This window comes from Oryctolagus cuniculus, chromosome 6 (genome assembly GCF_051225735.1).
Source record: "Oryctolagus cuniculus isolate XC-2025 breed Fujian yellow rabbit chromosome 6, ASM5122573v1, whole genome shotgun sequence".
Lineage (NCBI taxonomy): Eukaryota > Metazoa > Chordata > Mammalia > Lagomorpha > Leporidae > Oryctolagus > Oryctolagus cuniculus.
The window spans coordinates 111,136,515-111,158,692 of record NC_142872.1 but is presented as its reverse complement, the minus strand read 5'-3'; the positions used below and the strand labels follow the sequence as shown (position 1 = coordinate 111,158,692).

The window sequence follows — 22,178 nt, the reverse complement described above, 5'->3', positions numbered from 1 at the left end:
GTCTTACTACTTATGATGACGTGGTCATTATTTTCACTAATTTTTCAATCACAAATGCTCAGACATCTACAATGTTGTCAGTATTTTTTTTACTAAATTAAAAGTGGCCAACTTTGTTTCTATAAGTGATCTTGGTTCCAAAGTTCAAAGGGCTTATAACAATATTAAAATTCACAGAGGTGATTACCACACTTTGACACACAAGAAGCCAAATTTGTAACTTTCATGTGACAGATTTACAAGTAAAGTTAATGTGGTATTAGTTATAATAGCTCTATTCAATTGGTCACATATTTTTGCTGCATCACTCTTCACCTAATCCTCTTTTTATTCCCTAGTTTAATCTATCATCAAGTGAGTTAAACCTTAAGTTAAATATGAGCGACCCATAACTGGCACTGATAGTAAAATGTGAGACTTCTGATCCAGTGTGACTGAAGTGGTTGTGTTTGAAGGTCTAGTGAAATTTTCTAGATTTGCAGATTTTTTTTTATTACAGCTGAAGGTCAAAGTTTTCATTCAGAGGTTGATCACTAGCTCATTCACTATCTTATATCCTCTATTTTCATGAAGGAAATATTCCTTTCAGTCGTGACTCTTTTTTTTTTTAAGATTTTATTGTTTTCTTATTTGAGAGCTGGAGTTAGAGAGAGAAAGAGAGAAAGGTCTTCCATTCTCTGGTTCAGGTGCCAGATGGCCAAAATGGCCAGAGCTGAGCTGATCCGAAGCCAGGAGCCAGGAACTTCTTCCAGGTCTCCCACACTGGTTCAGAGGCCCAAGCACTTGGGCCATCTTCCATTGCTTTCCCAGGCTGTAGCAGAGAGCTGAATTGAAGAGGAGCAGCCAGGACATGAACCGGTGCCCATATAGGATGCCGGCACCGCAGGCAAAGGTTTAACCTACTATCCCACAGTGCCTGCCCCCAGTGGAGGCTCTTAAATGCCAAAATGTGTTTCAAGTGAAAGGAAAGAAAGTCTTCCTTTACTGAAAGTGTTAAATGTAGATTCAGTAAAGTTAAGTTTTGGGAGAATAATCAAAGAATCACACATGCACAGAGGAAAAAATTCAGATTAATATTTAATTGTCAATAAATGAAATCATAAAATACCAGGAGAAAAAATATGGATATTATTTTATGGAATTGGAAATACCATTCTAGGATTTTGAGAAAGGGAGTAAGTCTAAAAAATATTAATGGGTTTAAATAGATTAAATAAATTTAAATAACTTATTTTTGTTAAAATATCTCATAGAGTTAAAAAGGCAAATAATGAATTTGGGAAACTGTAATAAATGACAACATGTTACATATTACATGTTAACATAGTTCAAAGTGATGGAAAGTGAAATTAGGAATGATGTACATTTTCATAGTAATAAGCATTTGTTTGATATAAACAAAGATATAAACCAAAATTTGACAGAACTATATTTTCAGCAATACTGATGCACACAGTCATTTCTTTAATTTCTTTGTTTTGTTTTGTTTTCTTTTTAAATTTTAGCTCCCACATAAGGGAGAACAAGCAGTATTTGTCTTTATGTGTCTGACTTATTTCACTCAACATGATTTCATCTACTTGTATACATTTTGCTGCAAATGGTAGAATTTCATTCTTTTGAAAACCTTAATTATATTTCATTATTCATTTTGTTTACCCAATCATCTGATGGTGAACACCTTGGATGATTTAATGAGTTTGGTTATGATGAACAGTACTGCTATAAACAGGGTGGTGTAGGTATCTTTTTCATACAAAGTATTCATGTTTTGGGCATTTACCCAGTAATGGGATTGCTAGTTCACATGATAAGTGTATTTGGTGATGTACATTTTTTTATGAACACTTTGAAGACCTATAATATTTATATTAAATTGAATCTTTAGATAGAATTTAAAATCCAGTATTCAATATAGCTGATCATCTGGCAATTAAAAACACCTGAAAGGGCTGGCATTGTGGTATAGTGGGTGAAGTTAATGCCTGACGCCAGCATCCCTCATGGGAGCCAGTTAATGTCCTTGCTGTTCCGCTTCTGATCCAGCTCCCTGCTAATGGCCTGAGAAGAGCAGTGGAAGATGACCCAAGTACTGTGCCCCTGCCACCCACATGAGAGATCTGAAAGAAGCTCCTGGCTTCTCGCTCCTGGCTCCTAGTTTCAGCCTGGCCCAGCCTAGGGTATTGTGGCCATCTGGGAAGTGAATCAGTAGATGGAAGATTCCCCCACCCCCCGCCCTGCTGAATTCTGAATTTCAAATAAATCAATCAATCTTTAAAAGAAAACACCAGGAAAAGAATATCTTTTTGTTTCAATTTATGGCAGATTCTATAGTAAAGCAGAATGCTAGAGAAATTAGGGAAATAAGATGGGTTTTTTAAGGGATTAGAAGACTTTGTTTTAAAAGGGTGGATAGAATACATGATATGTGCCCTTTGAATACTAACTAGTCCCGGGAAGTAATACATCATGAAATATGCACATCTCCTCTCAAAAGTAAGAAAGAATCCTCAGTAAAATATCTGTGTATTGAACTGAAACCAAAGTGTAATTCCAGATATTTTCATTCAAGTGTTCCCGTAAAAGAGGGTAAATACAATGAAGAATGTGCTGGACCTGAAAGCAGAGGAATTAGCATAATATGTTGATCAGTGCAACAGAATCCCCAGTAGTACCTTCCTCTATTCCTTCTTGCTAAGTCTAGGAGCATTACTATGGGAGTTTGTCCAGACAGGAGTTTCAGAGGTGTTTCTTGGGTGGCAAAGATCAGCTCTGCTACCAAACCTAGCCATACCCAGGAGCTGCAGAAATAACCCTAAATACCTCAGTTGTTACTAAGGTATTCATGAAGGGCTGTCAAATCCTGGGCTCTGAAAACATGACATGCAGAATAGAATATGTTAAATCCTACTTACTCAATCAGGATGCATACAGTCTAACAGGAATTTTCAACCACAATGATAAGGAAAAAAATAAAGAATTCACAAACATACACTCAAATGTAAACTCCAAGATGACAGGAGCTTTTTTAGTGCTATATCCCTAGTTTAGAATAATGTTTGACTAGCACAGAATAGGTGCTCAATCAATAATTGTTTAATGTATAACAGATGATTGAATGCCAAGGCCACTCTAAAGAGTGAACAAACTAAAATTTTGAAAACTGTTCAGCAGAGGAAGCAGAGCTAATACAGTAAGAAAATAGTACCTCTAGGGTAAGCATAATTAATATTTTTAGAGAGATGTAATAGGACATGCTTCCACATAAAAGAAATCAATTAGAGATAAGCTAAATCTAACTTTCCAACTTGATGTAATTTGAGAATTTTAGGGGTTGGCAGAAAGCAAAACAATTGGCTGCGAGAGTTAATTAGTAACATTTTTATACAAAGTATTTTTGAGAGTGGTCTCGAAAGGTCTACCACAAAGAAAGGGAAATAAAAATACCAAGAGTCTTAAAAGATAGGTAGAACATGCAATTTCTCTCTAATGATTTCAGGAGAGGACAAGGGGGAAGGAAGGTGAATAAACTTTTCACATTACAATACCTAGATAAAGAGACTTGTCTTCAGATTTCAGGGTCATGCAGAATGGATAATAAGAACCGAAAATGTGTTTTGATTCACTTCCGAAATGCCTGCAATTGATGGAACTGTGTGAGGCTGGAGCAAGGAGCCTGACACTCAATCCAGGTCTCCTACATGGATGACAGGGACCCAGACACTTGAGCCATCACCTGCTCCCTCCCAGGATGCACATTATTGGGAAGCTGGATTGGAAGCAGAGTCTCCAGCACTCTAATATGGGATGTGGCCCTCCAAGTAGCATCTTAACAACTGTACTGCAGAGTGGATAGTGAGACAGAGAGACAGAGAGAAAGGTCTTCCTTTTGCCATTGGTTCACCCTCCAATGGCCACCGTGGCCGGTGCGCTGCGGCTGGCGCACCGTGCTGATCCCATGGCAGGAGCCAGGTACTTATCCTGGTCTCCCATGGGATACAGGGCCCAAGTACTTGGGCCATCCTCCACTGCACTCCCTGGCCACAGCAGAGAGCTGGCCTGGAAGAGGGGCAACTGGGACAGAATCCGGCGCCCCGACCGGGACTAGAACCCGGTGTGCTGGCGCCGCAGGTTGAGGATTAGCCTATTGAGCCACGGCGATGGCCATGATTTCTTAATTTTTTTTCAGATAGTTCACTATTTTAATTTCTTAATTTAATTAATTTCTTAATTAATTTCTTTTTTTCTTAATTTCTTTTTCAGATAGTTCACTATTGGCATATACAAATGCTGCTGATCTTAGTTGATTTTGTATCTTGCAACTTTATAAAACTGATTTATTAACTCTAAGAGTTTTCTCTTAGAGTGCTTAGGATTTCTACATATAATATACATATATAAAATCATATAATTTGTAAATAAGGACTGGTTGCCATTTTCATACTCAGTTTGGATGCTTTGCACTTATTACTCTTTCCTAACTGTTCTGGCTAATATGCCAAGTACTGTATTGAACAGAAGTGGTAAAAATGAGCATCCTTGTCTTGTCGCAGATCTTAGTGGAAAACTTCCAACTTTTTCCTGTTTAGTATAATGTTAGCCCTGAGTTTTCATGTACTTGAATGACCTTTATTATACCGATATACTTTCATTCTCTTCCTAATTAATTTAGGTTTTTTTTTATCATGAAGGGATGCTGACTTTATTAAATGCTTTTTCTGTATCTTTTAAAAATGATTATGTTGTTTTGCCCTTTATTCCATTGATTTGATGTACCACACTTATTAATTTGCATAGTTTGAGCCATCCTTGCATCTCAGATGAATATCATTTGATCTTGGTGAATAATCTTTTTAATGTGCCATTGGACTCAGTTTGCTACTGGTTGTTGATCATTTTTTTTTTCATCTATGTTCACCAGGGATATTGGCTTGCCATTTTCCTTTCTTGTTATATCTTTGTCTAGTTTTGGCATCAGAGTGATTCTGGACTAGTAGAATAAATTTGGCAAAAATTGCTCCTTTTTATATTTTTGGAATCACTTGGAAAGTGTTTATATTATTTATGCTTTAAACATTTTGTAGAATTCAGAGTGAAACCATCAAATCATCAGAACCTGGGCTTCTCTTTGTTGAAGACTTTTTATTAGTGATCCAATATCATTACTTATTATTGGTCTGTTCACATTTTCTATGTCAATCATGGCTTTATTTTCGTAAGGTGTATGTGCATAAGAATATACCGTTAGTGGTTAATGAAGCCTGTGAATAGAGAGTGGACTAAAATTATGGCTTTGCAAAAACTGATGAAGAGAGGGGAGAGAAGGAGGATGATTCAGGGAGAGTAGGAGAGTGAGGAAAGTATGGTTTTCTTCTTGGGACTATGCTTATGGAAAGCATAAAATATGTTCTCTTTATATGAATAAAAATAATATTTTTTTCCTAAATTTCCAATTGATTAATGTGTAGTTGTTGTTTATGATATGTTCTTAGATCATTTGCATTTCTGAGGTATTAGTTTAATGTTTCTCTTTGATTTCCTCTTTTTATTAATCTATGTAAGAAAGAAGTTTTATCAATTTCATTTGTCTTCCACAAACTTTTGCATGTTTTAGTATATATACTGTTTATTTCTGTTCTGATATTTATTATTTATTTCCTAACACACATTTTGAGTTTAGTTTGTTCTTGTTTTTCTAGTTGCTTGAGATGTAATGTTAGTTCGAGATTTTCTAATTTTTGATGTAGGCATTTGCTGCTATAAAATTCCTTCTTAGCACTATTTTTGCTGTGTGCCATACAAACTTTTGGTATATGGTGTTTCCATTCTCATTTGTCTCAGTAATTTTGAGGATTTTCTTTTTTAAACTTTTTCATTGACCCATTGGTTGTTCAGGAGAATTCTGTTTAATTTCCACGTATTATAGGATTTCAATTCCCCCTGCTACTGATTTCTAGTTTTACTGTATTACATCAGAAAAGGTCTATAATATTTCATTTTTTAAAAATTTATTGATTTGTGTTTTGTGGTCCAACATATTGTCTATTCTGGAGACGGTCCCAGGTGCTATTTCGAAAATGCATTTTCTTCAATGGCTGCATGAAATGTTCTGTACACATGTTAGGTCCATTTGATCTAGAGTGCTTTCTTTTTTTTTTTATTTTTTTATTTTTTTTTATTTTTTATTTTTTATTTTTTTATCTTTTATTTAATGAATATAAATTTCCAAAGTACGACTCATGGGTTACAATGGCTTCCCCCCCCATACCGTCCCTCCCACCAACAACCCTCCCCTTTCCCACTCCCTCTCCCCTTCCATTCACATCAAGATTCATTTTCGATTATCTTAATATACAGAAGATCAGCTTAGTATACCTTAAGTAAGTATTTCAACAGTTTGCTCCCACACAGAAACATAAAGTGAAAAATAATAGATGATTTTTTTTAAATGATGATGAAATCAGATCAGACCTATTGTCATGTTTAATCCCAGTGAGAGTCAAGTTGGGAATTGAAAATTTCTTTCTTTTTTTTTTTTTTTTTTTTTTACAGAAGATCAGTTTAGTGTACATTAAGTAAAGATTTCAGTCGTTTGCACCCCCATAGAAACACAAAGTGAAATATACTGTTTGAGTACTCGTTATAGCATTAAGCCTCAGTGTATAGCACGTTAAGGACCGAGATCCTACATGAGGAGTAAGTGCACAGTGACTCCTGTTGTTGACTTTACCAATTGACACTCCTGTTTATGGCATCAGTAATCTCCCTATGCACCAGTTATGAGTTTCCAAGGCTATGGAAGCCCCTTGAGTTCTCCGACTCTTATCTTGTTTAGACACGGTCATAGTCAACGTGGAGGTTCTCTCCTCCCTTCAGAGAAAGGCACCTCCCTCTTTGAAGACCTGTTCTTTCCACTGGGATCTCACTCACAGAGATCTTTTTGCCAGAGTGTCTTGGCTTTCCATGCCTGAAATACTCTCATGGGTTTTTCAGCCAGATCTGAGTGCCTTTAGGGCTGATTCTGAGGCCAGAGTGCTATTTAGGACATCCGCCATTCTATGAGTCTGCTGAGTATCTCACTTCCCATGTTGGATCATAGAGTGCTTTTTAATAGAGATGTTTCCTTGCTGATTTCCTGTCTGGATGATCTAGTAATTGCTAAAAGGGGGGAGGTGAGAAGTCCACTACTATGCTTTATACTTAAGTGCTCCAGTGTTGGGCATATATACATTATAGTTTTTATCTTCTCTTACTATAATAACTCATCATTATAAAATAATCTTGTTTATCCCATTTTACAGTTTTTGAGTCACATACTACTTTGTCTGATAGAAACATAGCTTCTCCCATTTATCCAGTTTCCTAAATAGTTAGGTGATCTCTTCCATTTTCCAACCTCTCTATAAAAATATGAGGTGGCAGGCCAGACTCCCAGTCATTATAAAATACAAGAGTTTTAACTTAGAGACCTGCATTCTAGATGTTTTTAAAAATCTTTCAAAGTAGAATATAGAATACTTTTCATTCAAATACCTGCTATTTATGAATTTCTTTTCTACATACATTTTGCCAGATTCTTCATGAGTCAGCATTTCAAATGAAGAGATGGACTGTGATTCATTCATCAATCACTAGGTAAGCACATGACTTTCCACGTAGTATTCCTATAGTAAGTTAGTTCAAGTGTAGTCATTCATATTAGATCCATTTTAAAAATGATTACTTATTAGAGAGAGAGAGAGAGAAAGAGAGAGAGAAAAGGATCAGTCTTCTATCCATTGGTTCATTCACCAGATGGCTGCAACTTCGAGGGCTGGGTGCAGGCTGAAGCCCGGTCTTCTCAGGGGGCCAAGTGCTTTGGTGATCATCTGCTACTTTCTCAGGTGTATTAGCAGAGAGCTGGATCAGAAGTGGAGCACCTGAACTGGAATTGGCACTTTGATATGGGATGCTGGTGTTGCAAGCGGTGGCTAAGTCTGCTGTGCCACAACACTGACCCCCATTCTAGATCCAGTTTTATACTCTGTTGCCCATATTTTCTCAACCTATGCTTTCTGATATCTATTTGCTTCCTCAAGTATTTATATTTTATCTTGCATTAATCCTTTCAATGTTCTCACTAAATGTGGTTTCCAATTATGCTTAGAATTGCTGTTAGGTCAGTAATATACTGTTTGATAAATGCAAATTAGTTCAATTATAGTGAAACTAATGGAGTAATACTGACAGAAAGCAGGTTCAAAGAAGTCAATTGAGGATACATTATTACATAAAGTCCAGAAGCTGTGATCCCCTGGAGAGGACATCTGCTTCAGCCTAGAGGGATTGGGTTCAGCATCATTCAAGGAACTGGGCAGTAGTCACATAAAAGGGGAGTTATAAAATTTGGGTGTTAGATATTTTGAGCTTGTCATGTTTTATGTGTGTACCAAGTGTATAAATATGTATAGGAGCATCACCTTAGTTGAAGAACAAAAATGGTTTCAATACATCAATCATTTGCCAAATATGCATATTTATACTTTTTTGTTACAATTTCAGATTATTTTTTCTTTCATCTTCCTTCTTCTGAAATATAGTCATTAATGTCATCAGCAGGTGAAACATTCAATAGTAATTGTAGAAAACAAGTTATCTTGTTAAAATATGTACAATTCAAGTTAAAGTGACCAAAAGGCAAATAAAACAAAAGTCCACTGAAGATGAAAAGAAAAGCATAGATATGGCTCATAGTAGGAGACTTGATTGTCGGTGTCAAAACTAAGAAGAAAGACATGGCCATAGTTCCAAACACCAGTGGCAGACGCACCTGAAAACAAAAATAAGTCAGTATTAGAGTGGATTGAAGTATATAAAAATAATAATATGTTGCTAATATCTTGTTTCTTAATAATATAAATATTTTAGTTGATCTAAGGGATAAAAAATTAATGAATTTGTAATTTTATATAAGAGAAAGTAATATACTGGGAAACTGGATAGGAATGTGAAAGAGCAGAACTAAAGATTTACTTTATAGTTTCATCATTTTGCTGAACCCTTAATTTTTTCATCAGCCCATGGCACTTGCTCACTAAAATTATTTGAATTAATATGTTCTGAAATATTTAATGCTATTAGAAAAAAGCATTTCTGCACTGTTTTTTTTAAATATATTTTTTCTGTCTTCCTATACTTGAATTTATCTTTCTATTTGTATGTAATTCATGTTTGGAACACTTTTTTTTTTTTTTTTTGTGACAGGCAGAGTGGACAGTGAGAGAGAGAGACAGAAAAAGGTCTTCCTTTTGCCGTTGGTTCACCCTCCAATGGCTGCTGTGGCCGGCCGGCATACCACGCTGATCCGAAGGCAGGAGCCAGGTGCTTCTCCTGGGGTGCAGGGCCCAAGGACTTGGGCCATCCTCTACTGCACTCCCTGGCCACAGTAGAGAACTGGCCTGGAAGAGGGGCAACCAGGACAGAATCCGGTGCCCCGACCGGGACTAGAACCCGGTGTGCCTGCGCCACAAGGCGGAGGATTAGCCTAGTGAGCCGCGGCGCCAGCCCGGAACACATTTTTGACAGAGAATGTTCTTAGAATTTGATTCAGTTTCTCTGGTCCTCACCTTTCTCTTAAAATGGGACTTAACTTCAAAATAGTTTTGACAGTTAAAAAATGTATGTATTTGTATACATATTATTTCATGATATGAATATATAAATGAATTTTTTAATGTATATATATAGTTCTTTCAAGCAATAAGTGACAATAAAGTAGTTGTTATTGAACATTGCTTATATTACTCTGTTTTGTGTAACTCTATTCTTGCTTATTAGACTATGAAATTATTAATGGCAGAATTAATGACTGATGCTTTAACATTCTTTTTCATTATTTTTTTATTTTTGTATTATTCTTTTTTTAAATTTTTTATTTAGTAAATATAAATTTTCAAAGTACAGTTAATGGATTACAATGGCTCCCCCCCTCCCCCATAATTTCCCTCCCACTCACACCCTTCCCATCTCCCGCTCCCTCTCCCATTTTTTTTTTTAAATCGATGCACAATTGGCCGGTGCCACGGCTCAATAGGTTAATCCTCTGCCTGCGGCGCCGGAACACCTGGTTCTAGTCCTGGTCGGGGTGCCGGATTCTGTCCCGGTTGCCCCTCTTCCAGTCCAGCACTCTGCTCTGGCCCAGGAGTGCAGTGGAGGATGGCCTAAGTCCTTGGGCCCTGCACCCGCATGGGAGACCAGGATAAGTACCTGGCTCCTGCCTTCGGATCAGCGCAGTGCGCCGGCCACAGCGCACTGGCCGTGGCGGCCATTGGAGTGTGAACCAACGGAAAAAGTAGACCTTTCTCTCTGTCTCTCTCTCTCACTGTCTACTCTGCCTATCAAAAAAAGAACGATGCACAATACTCGTACATATCTCTGTGTTATAATGTGATACTCCAAACACATGCATGAATATACAGTATGTATTGACCAAATCAGAGCAATCGACATCTCCATATCTCCATCACCATCTCATGTTTGAAGTCTTTGAGCTCCTCTTTTCTAGCCTTCATGGCTGATTTATCTATGTATCTTTGAAGTGTTTAAGCCAGAGTGTTCCACATACTATTGCTTTGTACATGTTTATTGAACCACTGAATCAATTAGATGCAAAAGTAGTAGTATTCACTCTTTTCATTCATATATGAGGTCATCAATTAATGCTTCCCACAGTGTAAAGTATGGCAATATTTTATGAAAAACACCAGGAAGGTATTTTGAAATGTACATTTCTGGTCTCTATCTCTCCCTCTCTTTATCTATAACTCTGCATCTAAAATGAATGAATGAATGAATGAATGAATAAATAAATAAATAAATAAATCTTTTAAAAAATCCCCAGGGAAGTGGGATACACAGCAGACTCATAGAATGGCGGATGTCCTAAACAGCACTCTGGCCTCAGAATCAGCCCTTAAGGCATGAGGATCCGGTTGAAAAGCCCATGAGAGTATTTCAGGCGTGGAAAGCCAAGACACTCTGTCAAAAAAAAATAAAAAAAAAAAAGAAATGACCTAAATGAAAGATCTCTGTGAGTGAGATCCCAGTGGAAATAACAGGTCATCAAAGAAGGAGGAACCTTTCTCTGAAGGGAGGAGAGAACTTCCACTTTGACTATGACCTTGTCTAAATATGATCAGAGTCAGTGAACTCAAAGGGTTTCCATAGCCTTGGCAACTCATGACAAGAGCCTAGGGTGATTACTGATGCCATAAACAAGAGTGTGAATTTGTTAAGTCAACAACAGGAGTCACTGTGCACTTACTCCTCATGTAGGATCTCTGTCCTTAATGTGCTGTACATTGTGCTTTAATGCTATAACTAGTACTCAAACAGTATTTTTCACTTTGTGTTTCTGTGTGGGTGCAAACTGTTGAATTCTTTACTTAATATATACTAAACTGATCTTCTGTATATAAAGAGAATTGAAAATGAATCTTGATGTGAATGGAAGGGGAGAGGGAGTGGGAAAGGGGAGGGTTGTGAGTGGGAGGGAAGTTATGGGGGGGAAAGCCATTATAATCCATAAGCTGTACTTTGGAAATTTATATTCATTAAATAAAAGTTAAAAAACAAAACAAAGCAAACAAACAAAAATCCCCAGGAATGAGAAACAGTAATTTTCACTTATAAAAATACATCACCAAATTATTCTTTCCCATAGTAGAATTTGAAAACTCAGCCATGAACTGTGTTGCTTTCTATTTTTACATTCAAACTAGCCTCTGCACTTTTGTGTAATGCAGATGTATTCCTGTTAATATTTGGCTTCCTCTATATGCCTTATGCAATATATATAATAATACAGGACTTTTGATTGGTTTAGTATATGATTAATTGATGAAACAAGAATTGTTGTCATCTACCTTATTTTAAAAAGAATTTATGGGGGCCAGCTCTGAGGCATAGCGGGTAAAGCCATTGCCTGCAGTGCCAGCATCCCATATGGGCACTGGTTTGAGTCCCTGCTGCTCTACTTCCAATCTAGCTCCCTGATAATACACCTGGGAAAGCAGCGGGTGATGGCTCAAGTCCTTGAGCCTCTGCACCAGCTCTTTGTTTTTTTTTTTTTTTTTTTTTTTTTTGACAGGCAGAGTGGACAGTGAGAGAGAGAGACAGAGAGAAAGGTCTTCCTTTGCCGTTGGTTCACCTTCCAATGGCCGCCGCGGCCGGCGCGCTGCGGCCGGCGCACCGTGCTGATCGATGGCAGGAGCCAGGAGCCAGGTGCTTTTCCTGGTCTCCCATGGGGTGCAGGGCCCAAGCACCTGGGCCATCCTCCACTGCACTCCCTGGCCACAGCAGAGGGCTGGCCTGGAAGAGGGGCAACCGGGACAGAATCCGGCGCCCCGACCGGGACTAGAACCCGGTGTGCCGGCGCCGCTAGGCGGAGGATTAGCCCAGTGAGCCGCGGCGCCGGCCCTGCACCAGCTCTTTGTTATAGCCTGGGAAAGCAGTAGAAGATGGCTCATGTACTTGGGTCTCTGCACCCGCCTGGGAGACCTAGAAGAAGCTCCTGGCTGTTGGCTTTGGATCTGCACAGCTCTGGCTGTTGCAGCCGTCTGGTGAGTGAACCAACAGATGGAAGTCTGACACCTCTCTCTCTCTCTCTCTCTCTCTCTCTCTGCCTCTCTAACTCTGCCTTTCAGATAAATAAATTAAAAAAAATAAGAATTTAGGGATTCACCAAAGACTACATAGAGCCGTATTTACAAGTTAGTAACTAACCACTAATTTAGCTTTAAACTTTCTAGTAGCCTATAATAGAAAGGAAACACAGGGTCTGTGTTGTGGTGTAGTGGGTGAAGCCACCAACTGCACCAGCAGCATCCTATAAGGTTACTGGTTAGCGTCCTGGCTACTCCACTTCTGATCCAGTTCCCTGCTAATGGCCTGAGAAAGCAGCAGAAGATGGCTCAAGTAATTAGGCCACTGCACCCACACGGGAGACCCGGGAGAAGTTCCTTACTCCTGCCTTCACACTGGCCCAGCTCCAGCCATTGTGGCCATTTGGAGAGTGAACCAGTAGATAGAAGATTTCTCTGTCTCTGGCACTCTCTCTTTCTCTCTCTTTCAAATAAATAAAAATTAAAAAAAGGAAACACAACCTTATGGAAGTTCTGTTTTCTGTAAATAATAAAAATACATAAACTTCCTAAAAACACAGTATTATTGATTCAGATATTAGAATTCTTTTCAGAGGAAATGCATATTTATGTGGAAGGACTGTTACGTAGTGTAAAAATTTATCATTCAACAATCTCCTTGCAGTAAATATAGTAATGAATTAACAGAGGTTGTTTGGTTAAATGCGACATTTTGATAAAATTCACATATAGATGAATGGACTGTCATAACAAAATTATTCTCATAAGCTTATGTGAAGCATTTAATATACTTAATACAGAAATTTTGATGGTTTGAAAAACCAACAGAATACTTATCTTTTGAGCAATTCTTCACAGATATTCTGTATCTAAGGTAAACTTTTTTGGATTTATTTTTTATTATGAAAGGTAGAGTTACAGAGAAATGAGGAGAGAGAGAGAGAGAGAGAGAGAGAGGTATCTTCCATCCACTGGCTCATTCCCTAAATGACTAGAATGGCTGGGCTGTGCCAAGCTGAAGCCAGGAGCCCGGAGTTTCTTCTCCAAGTGCACAAGCACTTGGGCCTCTTCTGCTGCCTTCCCAGGCACAATAGCAGGAAGTGGAGCAGTTGGGTCTCAAACTGGTGTCTATATAGGATGCTGGTGTCATAGGCAGAGGCTTAACCTACTGTGCCACAAAGCTGGCCCATAAGGTAAACTTTGGAAAAATGAACTCATTTGAGATTATACTCCCTTATTTATATCTAGAATGTAGTACTTCATTTTGACCATTAAAGGTGGAGGCTTTGAGGGGATTTCATGTAGTATCCTTAATAAGGCACTGAAATAATTATTGATCCTGGACTTGATTCATCTCTTTCATTGAGATGTAGGGCAAACATTCTGCACCACATGTATGGTCTCTCCATGACTAAAACTTCACAAGTTGTATTTGCAATAATATAGAGGAACCTAAAGATTCTATGCTTTTTCTAACTAGCACCAGCCTTGCATAATTCTTTCCTGAGATTTTAAATTGAAAATTAAGAAGCTTGTGGACCAAGAAACAGAAAATCCATACTCTGGATCCAGTGTTCCTGAAGGGGACCCACAATGGGCTGCTAAGATTTTTACATGTAGGTATGAGGAAAAAAATACTAGAAGTTCACAAAGATATTTAGAATGATGAATGAGATATTTTCATTTTGAGATTTGACTTACCCTATAAGGTCTGTGCAGGTTGGGCTCCTGGTATCTTAGTTTAAGTAAACCGATCATCATTAGACCAAGTTCAAGCCAGTTGATGAATCCCACATAATTTATTAAAAGGATTAAGTCTGAGGGAATAATCATGATGGAGGCGAAGATGAGCCTAAGAATGACAGCCACAACTGGACAGGAGTGGATATTGAGAGTTGAGAAGATGAAAGGGAGTTGGTGCTCCTGGCTTGCAACATACAATAACCTTGATGATGAGAATAAAGTACAATTCAGGGAGCTAAATATTGAGGAAGAAACACCAATAGAAATGACCCATTGCATGGAAGGGATTACTCTATTCATCCAGGTGACTGCAACAGCATCTAAAAAAAATAGAGGAGCCACTAATTATATAACTGATACAAAGTTTGTAACATAGATTTTTCAGAAAGATAATAATTATTATTATCCTGGCAAAGTCAAAGAATGGATATCAGAAGAATCTTTGTAGCTAACCTGTGTCAAAATGAGCAAATTTATTTACACTTTTTAAAATTTTTTACAATGCTGAATGAGTACTGAGTTTTGTCGCATGCTTTTTATGAGTTTCTTAAGATCCTAATGTGATTTTGTCTTTAATGTATTAATATGTCATAAAATAATTAATTTTTAAAATATTAAACCAACCTTGGTTTCTGGGATAAACGTCACTTGCTCATGTTGCATAACCTTTTTTATTTGAAGCAGGATTCAGTTTACTAATGTTTTTAACAATTTTTGCATTGCTGTTCATGAGTGATATTTGGTTGTCATTTTCTCTCCTTGTGTAAATAATTCTGGCTTTGCAAACAGGGTAATATTGTTCTAGTAGAATTAGTTGGGAAGCATTCTTTTCTCAACTACTTCTGGAAAGAGTTTGTGTGGTACTAACCATCTTTGTATCAGGAACATTAGCAGGAATCTGAATCAGAAGTGGAGGTGGAACTCAATCCCAGGCATTCCAGTTTCAGATTTAGTTTAATTTGCTGTACCACAGTGTCTGCCCCGGACTCTAAGTTTTAAGACTGGATACTCAGGGATTGCTACAGTGGCTGCAGAGCTTAGTGGCCAGTCAATAACTTTGGCAGAGACTATGTTGAAACCTCTTCAGTTGACAAAGCTTCCACTCTCTTGCTATTCATCAGTTCATGCGTGGAGAAGCAGATTCAAATGTCAGCTAGTTTTCAAGTCTCTTTGCTTTTACTTTCTGTCTGGCTGTTCTGGTGTTCTCTGCAAATATGTGCAGTTCCCCAGTCAGCCAGAGATGTGTGAAGAGTTTATATAGCTTCTCTCCGACATGCTTATTTCAATGGTATCCTTATTAAAAATTGACAAGTTTGTTCATGATCCCAAACTGGATGACAAATTTAGGCTAGCAAAAGTGGGAGCTTTACTTACATGTTTCCTACTTAATTCACTACAGTAAGCAGATAGTACTGTGAATTTTTTCTCAAATTGAGTCTACTAATATAAATATGTTTTATTTAAGATCATTACAAAGGAAATTATTTGCTGTTTTTCTGTTCTATAAAGTCTCAAAGGGATAATTTAAGCAAAAATATTATTATTCTGTAGACGTTTAGAATGACTACAAACTACTTTTTATCCCTTGTATATAAAAGCAAACCATAACTTTCATAACTTGATTTTGTAAATTGTTTAAAGTGTTTTTCATCCTTTAACTTATTAAATAATCCTATGCAATATAAAGGGCAATAATGATTTGATTTTACTCTGAAAATTGAGCTTCTATGTCCTAAATGTAATTTTTGAAAAATGAATTATGTTATTCCAAATATATGGCTATTTTCGTTAAACTATGCTTTTTCCATGGCAAAATATTTGTGTGCTTTTGGTTATCCAGAGTTCCTTCCTTTAGACCTTCTCATTGGATGGTCTCTATTAGTGTGTAAGGTGAGCAAATAAGATGATCATCTAATTTTAGGTTGAGACAAATGAGAAGCAGCAAGCATTGATGTACTCTTTTTTCTTTTTATTGAGAACCTACTATGGATCCTCCTTTACCTTTAGGAGCTATGATAAACTGGAAATGTGATGTGATGAAAATTTATTTTTTAAGTATATTTGTCTAGACAAGTTCTGTTGAAAATTGAAGCTTCTTTATATGTAAGTCAAAACATTAATATCTTGCTTTCAAGATAGTAAGTAAATTCTGAAAATCTGAAAATCTCAAAAACTTACAGTGTATTGAAGTTATATACATACAGATAGATGTATGAGGGGACTATGGACAGTTCATGAAAGTGAAATTAAAACATAATTTTGTCTTGGTAAAAACATTTTAAAATCCACATATGGTTTTTTCATAATATATATTTTTCATGAAATTTTTGAAGATACCACATACATTGCAGAATAATTCATACATTCAGTAAAAAAAATGTTAACTACTTGAACTCTCCTATCCTATAGATTTGTGAGATGCACCTGTAGACAAAGCATACGAGTTACATTTACTGGGGGCACATGTTAACCAAGAGCATCCACAGTGTCCCTAAGACACATGTCTTGAGGCCTTTTGACTAATATTCTCATATTTTTAGTGTATTTTATTTAATCCTTTTATTCTTTTTCCCTTTTCTAATTCTATTTTCCATATTTCTGCTGCTAAATTTTAGTGTTTAGTATATGCTGAAATTTAAAGATTGCATAGATCTTTTAAAGTTTTAATAAGTGAATAATCCTGACAGGAACCAATTTAGCACAATCCTCATTAAGTTCTTCAAAAAGACCCATTGTGTTAGAGACTTCCTAGTTTTGGGGGGAATAGGAAAGAGTATCTTCCCTCTGGCTTGGTGTAGGCATACCTGAGGACATGATTTCCTTTGGAGTCAGGACTGCTATGTAGGAAATATTAACCAGTAAGTAGATCACTGCCACAAGAGTAAGTGCGGTAACCACACATTTGTTGATATTTTCACTAGGATTTTTCAGTTCTCCTGCAAAAAAAAAAAGTTACTCATAAAAATGTCCTGTTACATTACCTTTGAGAATGACTTCAATATAACATAATAAGGAAAAAAATGTATCTGTAAACAACAAGAAATTATTTGATTATTTTTGGAGAACATTTAGCATGATCCTGGTGGATTACTGATTATAGTAGCTTCAGTATGGTGTTAAATTCTGGGATTTCAGTACTATATCCCTAGATATTCAGTATGAATCTCTTGACAACAAAAGAACAGCTGAGTAATCTTGAACACTAGACAAAAATTGGAGCTGACTTTTCCTTTTATACCTAAGTATTAATAAAAGGTTAAAATAGCTGACCTGTTAATCTATGACATTAGAGTGAAGTCTCCTGCTCATTTCACTCCTGGATTCTCTCAACTAAGTAAATCATGGGTCAAACTTGAGTGTATACTGTGAATAAGGGAAATGACTCAGGTATTTAGATATTTGAAAAACACAAAAATATATTATTAACACACCATATAACTCCCTCAGAATAATCCACATACATTAAAGAGCAAATTATAAAAAGTAAGACCCTAAATCATTAGAAAAACATGTAGATATGTATTTATATAAATCTTGAGACAAAAACCTTTTCAAACATGAAAACAATGAAAAACTAAAAGATCAATCATTTGATATTATAGGTTTTCAAATTATAGTCTTGAACAAAATTAAAATACAAAGACCAAACTAGAAAAAATATCGCCTGCCTACAACAAAAAATATAAAATCATGTACATTTGTAAAACTCTTCACTCTTCTTAGTCATTGAATAAAACATGAGTTTATCTCCACAAATCTAAATAGAAAAAAGATGAGAGACATATGATAATTTCAGTTAATAAACACTAATAGGTATATTTGTAGAGCCTTTCTAGAAGGCATTTTGACAATATTTCTCAAAACATTTCTAAATACTTATATTCTTCATTCAGTAATTTAATTTCGAGGCTTTTTCTACTAAACCAGTAAGAGATACAACAAAGATTTATAAGTATTAAATTCAAAAGAAAATCTGGAATGTATTCTAGTATCCAGTAAAGGGGAGAAGGGTAAATAATAATCAAATATTCATAAAGAAGAATGCTGTGTTTTAATTAAAAACCATTTTTATTTAATAATATTTGAAAATTCCTCTGATATACTTAAAGTTGAATGAAGTTATAAGGTTTTGTGAGCAATATGATTCCCGTGTGTGTAGTACATACAAGATTATTGATTATAGGTGATCTTTTATTCATACTTCCTGTATTTAACATTTTCTCCGATGATAGCCTATTATAATTAGGAAACATAAACTCTTAAATATTTGTTCAGTGAAAAAAATCTCAGTTGCCAGATTCTTTCTGCTGTTACAGATTTTTGTGCACTTTTTTTTAACACCTGGAAAATGTGTCATATTTCCACTTTCAGTTAACAGCCAAACGCACTAACTGATTGCGCCACAGGGACTAATATTTCCACTTTTAAAAACACATCTGTAGAGGACCTCTAGTTTAGTAAAAGAGAAATACATCAAGTTAAAACAATACAGTTTCTCCTTCTTAGAATTAAGATGCTTGATTGTTATGCATTTATAGCTTAACAGTGTTTTTTAATTAAAAGGACAATTTTACCTGCTATTTGGACAAGAACTCCCCAGCCTGAATACGCGTATAATCCTTGGAGGAAGGCTTCTGCAATCTGCAAGGCATCTGGAACCTCCGCATCAAAAGCGTTCTCAAACCTGGCTACATTCTCTTTTCTTCCTCTTATCAGTAGCACAATTCCAGTTACAGATATAAAGCAGAGAACTGCCATTTTCACAAGTGTAGTGATGGTCTGAAACCAAGCCACCTCTTTCACTCCTCGTGCATTCAGAATTCCCAAACACCATAAAATGGCCAACGCTAAACATTTCTTCGGCATCTCAGGAACAAAACAACCAGGAAAGAACGGCTGTAAAATATACCCTGCTAATAACAAGCCACGTGCAGCAAGCCCTGCTGGGGTACTAAATAGGCTAATCCAGAGATAAAAGAAAGCAATGATGGATCCGAGAGATCTTTTGAGGAAATAGAACTGTGCCCCACTTATAGGGAAAGTCGTGCCCAGCTCTGCATAACTGAGAGCAGCAATCATGGACACAATGGCACAGGCAGCCCAAATAATTAGGGAGACTCCCACATTGAGTGAAGTATATTTTAACACCCCTTTAGGAGCAATAAATATTCCAGCTCCTATTATAATGCTGAATAAAAAAATTGTTCCATGGAAATATCCTATTACCCGTTGAAGCTGAGTACTCTCCCCCGTCTTCATGTTTTTAAACTTGAATCTTAATTTTAAAAGTTTTCAGTTTTCCTTCTTCTGTTGCTGTGCTTCTGAAAGGTTTGGTATAATCTCTTTGTAGTTACGTACTTTGCTTTTTTCTTTCTCCCTTACTCAAATATGTTTTGTTACAGTACCTAACACACACAAAAAATTAACTTTTGAGTTAATTAAACTGAAGTTCCTGAAATCTAATATTACAGTTAAAATGTTCTCTGTTAAGCATTTAAAAAGTTATGCTCAACTGAATAAGTTAGACACAGCTAATTGAAAATTCTGAGTCAGGCTGCTTCTGTGAATTGCAGTCTCTTCACTTTGCCCTTTCAAGTAGTAATTCTGAGTCTGTACCATGAGGAAGTTTGTATAGAATGACAAAAAATTGTTAGGTGACAAGTTAGCAAATCTTTGAATTCCATACACATCTGACACCAGCAACTCTGTCACTTAACATTGATTTTCCATCATTTTAAAAATGGGTCTAACTGTGGCAAAAAAATAATGGCCTAAATGAAAGATCTCTTTATCTTTTTTGAAAGAATTGTATGAAATAGTTTAACTATAATACAAATACTAATAAAAACGCTCCCAGTAGGATTCCTAATATACATAAAGTCTCTTAAATGTAAGCTTTATTATTTGCTTATTCTAATTATTACTGTCTACTCTATAGAGGTCTTCAGCTTCTTAAAGTACTTTAAAAATACTTTGTTAGGGGCATTTGGAGTATGGATTAAATTGCCACTTGAATGCCTGTATCCCATATTGAAATACTTGGTTCAAGTTCAAGTTCAAGCTCAAGCTCAAGCAACTCCTCTGTTTTTGATCTAGCTTCCTGCTAATGTGCATGCTTGGAGGTAGCAGATGATGGCTCATGTACTTGGGCCCCTGTCATCTGATGTGGGATGCTCAGATTGAGTTCTGAGCTCCTGACTTCAGCCAGATACAGTCCTAGCTGTTGTAGAATTTTGGGGAGCAAACCAGCAGGTGGATGAAGGTCCCTCTTCATCTGTCTCTATGTCTCTCCCTGTATCTCTGTCATGCAAATAAAATGAAAATTTTAAAAATTATTTTGCAGCTAGTTGCAAAACATGACATTTTAAGTGCATCACTTAGGATACATATCTAGGATTTTATACTTCATCAAAACTCTTTCTAAAAATATTTTTATAAATTTATTCATTATTTTTAAATTTTTGTTTTATTTATTTGAAAGGCAGAGTTACAGAGAGAAGGAGAGATTGATCTTCCATTCACTGATTCACTCCCCAATGGCTGCAATTGCTGGAGCAAGTCTAAACCAAAGCCAGAGCTAGGAGTTTCTTCTAGGTCTCCCACGTGGGAGCAGGGGCCCATGCCATCTTCTGCTGCTTTCCCAAGCACATTAGCAGGGTGCTAGATTGGAAGTGGAGCAGGTGGAACTTGAACTGGCACCAATATAGGATGCTAGCTTAGCAGAGTGTGGCTTTACCCAAATTAATTTTTTTAGTTTTAAAATTTACCAGTCTTTACTATTTTGTGACATTCACTCCACTTGTAGACATTATATAATACACATATATACTATTTTTTCTTGAAAACAGGGATGTTACCATTACAAAGTGATAGACTCATGAAAATGAACATAACACAGGGAAAGAAGGGTATCTTGTCATGTACATGGAATAATTCAGTGAAGCAACATTTATAACTGTATACCAAACACTATTTTAGGGACATAATTCATCTTGTTAACATTTAAAAATATATTTCCAGCTACTCATTATTTAGGGCACACTACCCTTGAGCATCTGCTTTGGGCACAGATCATGATAATGAATGCATGTACAGGGATGATGAGGACAGAGTCAGAGTTTAATTCACTGTTAAAACCCTGGGCCAGCACAGAATGTCTCAGTAAATATGATGAATTAATGACCTTATCCTCTAAAAGTGCCTGCCTAGAGAAGATGTACCAGGAGTGTTTAAAAGTTTGTGGAAAATGTGTGTTATGAAAAATGATGCATGTGTTTCAATTATTTTTACAACACATTCACACAAAGAACTCATATTAACTTTGGCAACATATCTGAACAGGATCTATTTTTGGATTCTAAGAAGGATATAATACCAGTTTGAAAAGAGCTCCACTGACAACAACATGAATTCTGCTATAATTGAAGCAAGAATAAATATAGAATGGATGGTGAAGCTTGGGTGCAAAATGGTGATATCATTGATGCTTTATGAAAGTTTATGGGGAAAATGCCCCAAAGCAGCAGTTTACAAATGAATAACTTGTTTCAAGAAGGATAGGCAATATTGAAGATGAAAACTGCAGTAGCAGAACACATCAATTTAGGAGGAAAATAACTAATCTTTGTGTCATAAGAGGAGAGGACTGGAGATTAACAGCACAAATAATCATCAATATCATAGACATCTGATTTGGGTCAGCTTACACAATTCCGATGAAAAATAAAAATGGAGAAAACTTTTTGCTCAATGGGTACAAAAACTGTTGCACCCAGATCAGCTGAAAAAAAAAAG

At 36.4% G+C, this 22,178-nt stretch overlaps 1 protein-coding gene and 1 long non-coding RNA gene across 5 annotated transcripts in view; one reads left to right on the top strand and one right to left on the bottom strand.

Annotated features, from left to right (window-relative positions):
- Nucleotides 1-22,178, top strand: part of LOC149126259 (uncharacterized) — a 136,667-nt gene that overhangs the window by 33,897 nt on the left and 80,592 nt on the right. Inside the window, exons 2-3 of one of the 2 annotated variants that reach the window (XR_016235782.1) lie at nt 7,574-7,635; nt 18,948-19,073. This is a non-coding gene — a long non-coding RNA (uncharacterized LOC149126259). Of the gene's footprint in view, nt 1-7,573; nt 7,636-18,947; nt 19,074-22,178 lie in introns of those variants that run through there. The other variant, XR_016235783.1, reaches the window with a different exon arrangement.
- LOC100348219 (solute carrier family 7 member 13) lies at nt 8,496-19,725 on the bottom strand. Of its 3 annotated transcripts, XM_008255698.5 has the most exons (5): nt 19,611-19,725; nt 18,959-19,250; nt 17,189-17,320; nt 14,343-14,704; nt 8,496-8,809 (listed from the first exon to the last, which is right to left on the bottom strand). In XM_008255698.5, exons 1-5 carry the CDS (start codon nt 19,641-19,643, stop codon nt 8,555-8,557), a joined length of 1,074 nt encoding a protein of 357 aa, XP_008253920.1. In that variant the 5' UTR covers nt 19,644-19,725; the 3' UTR covers nt 8,496-8,554. The 3 variants fall into 3 exon arrangements, with proteins under 3 accessions (XP_008253920.1, XP_002710612.1, XP_051699831.1); XM_002710566.6 differs by having other exon boundaries at nt 18,959-19,643; XM_051843871.3 differs by having other exon boundaries at nt 14,343-14,458; nt 18,959-19,643.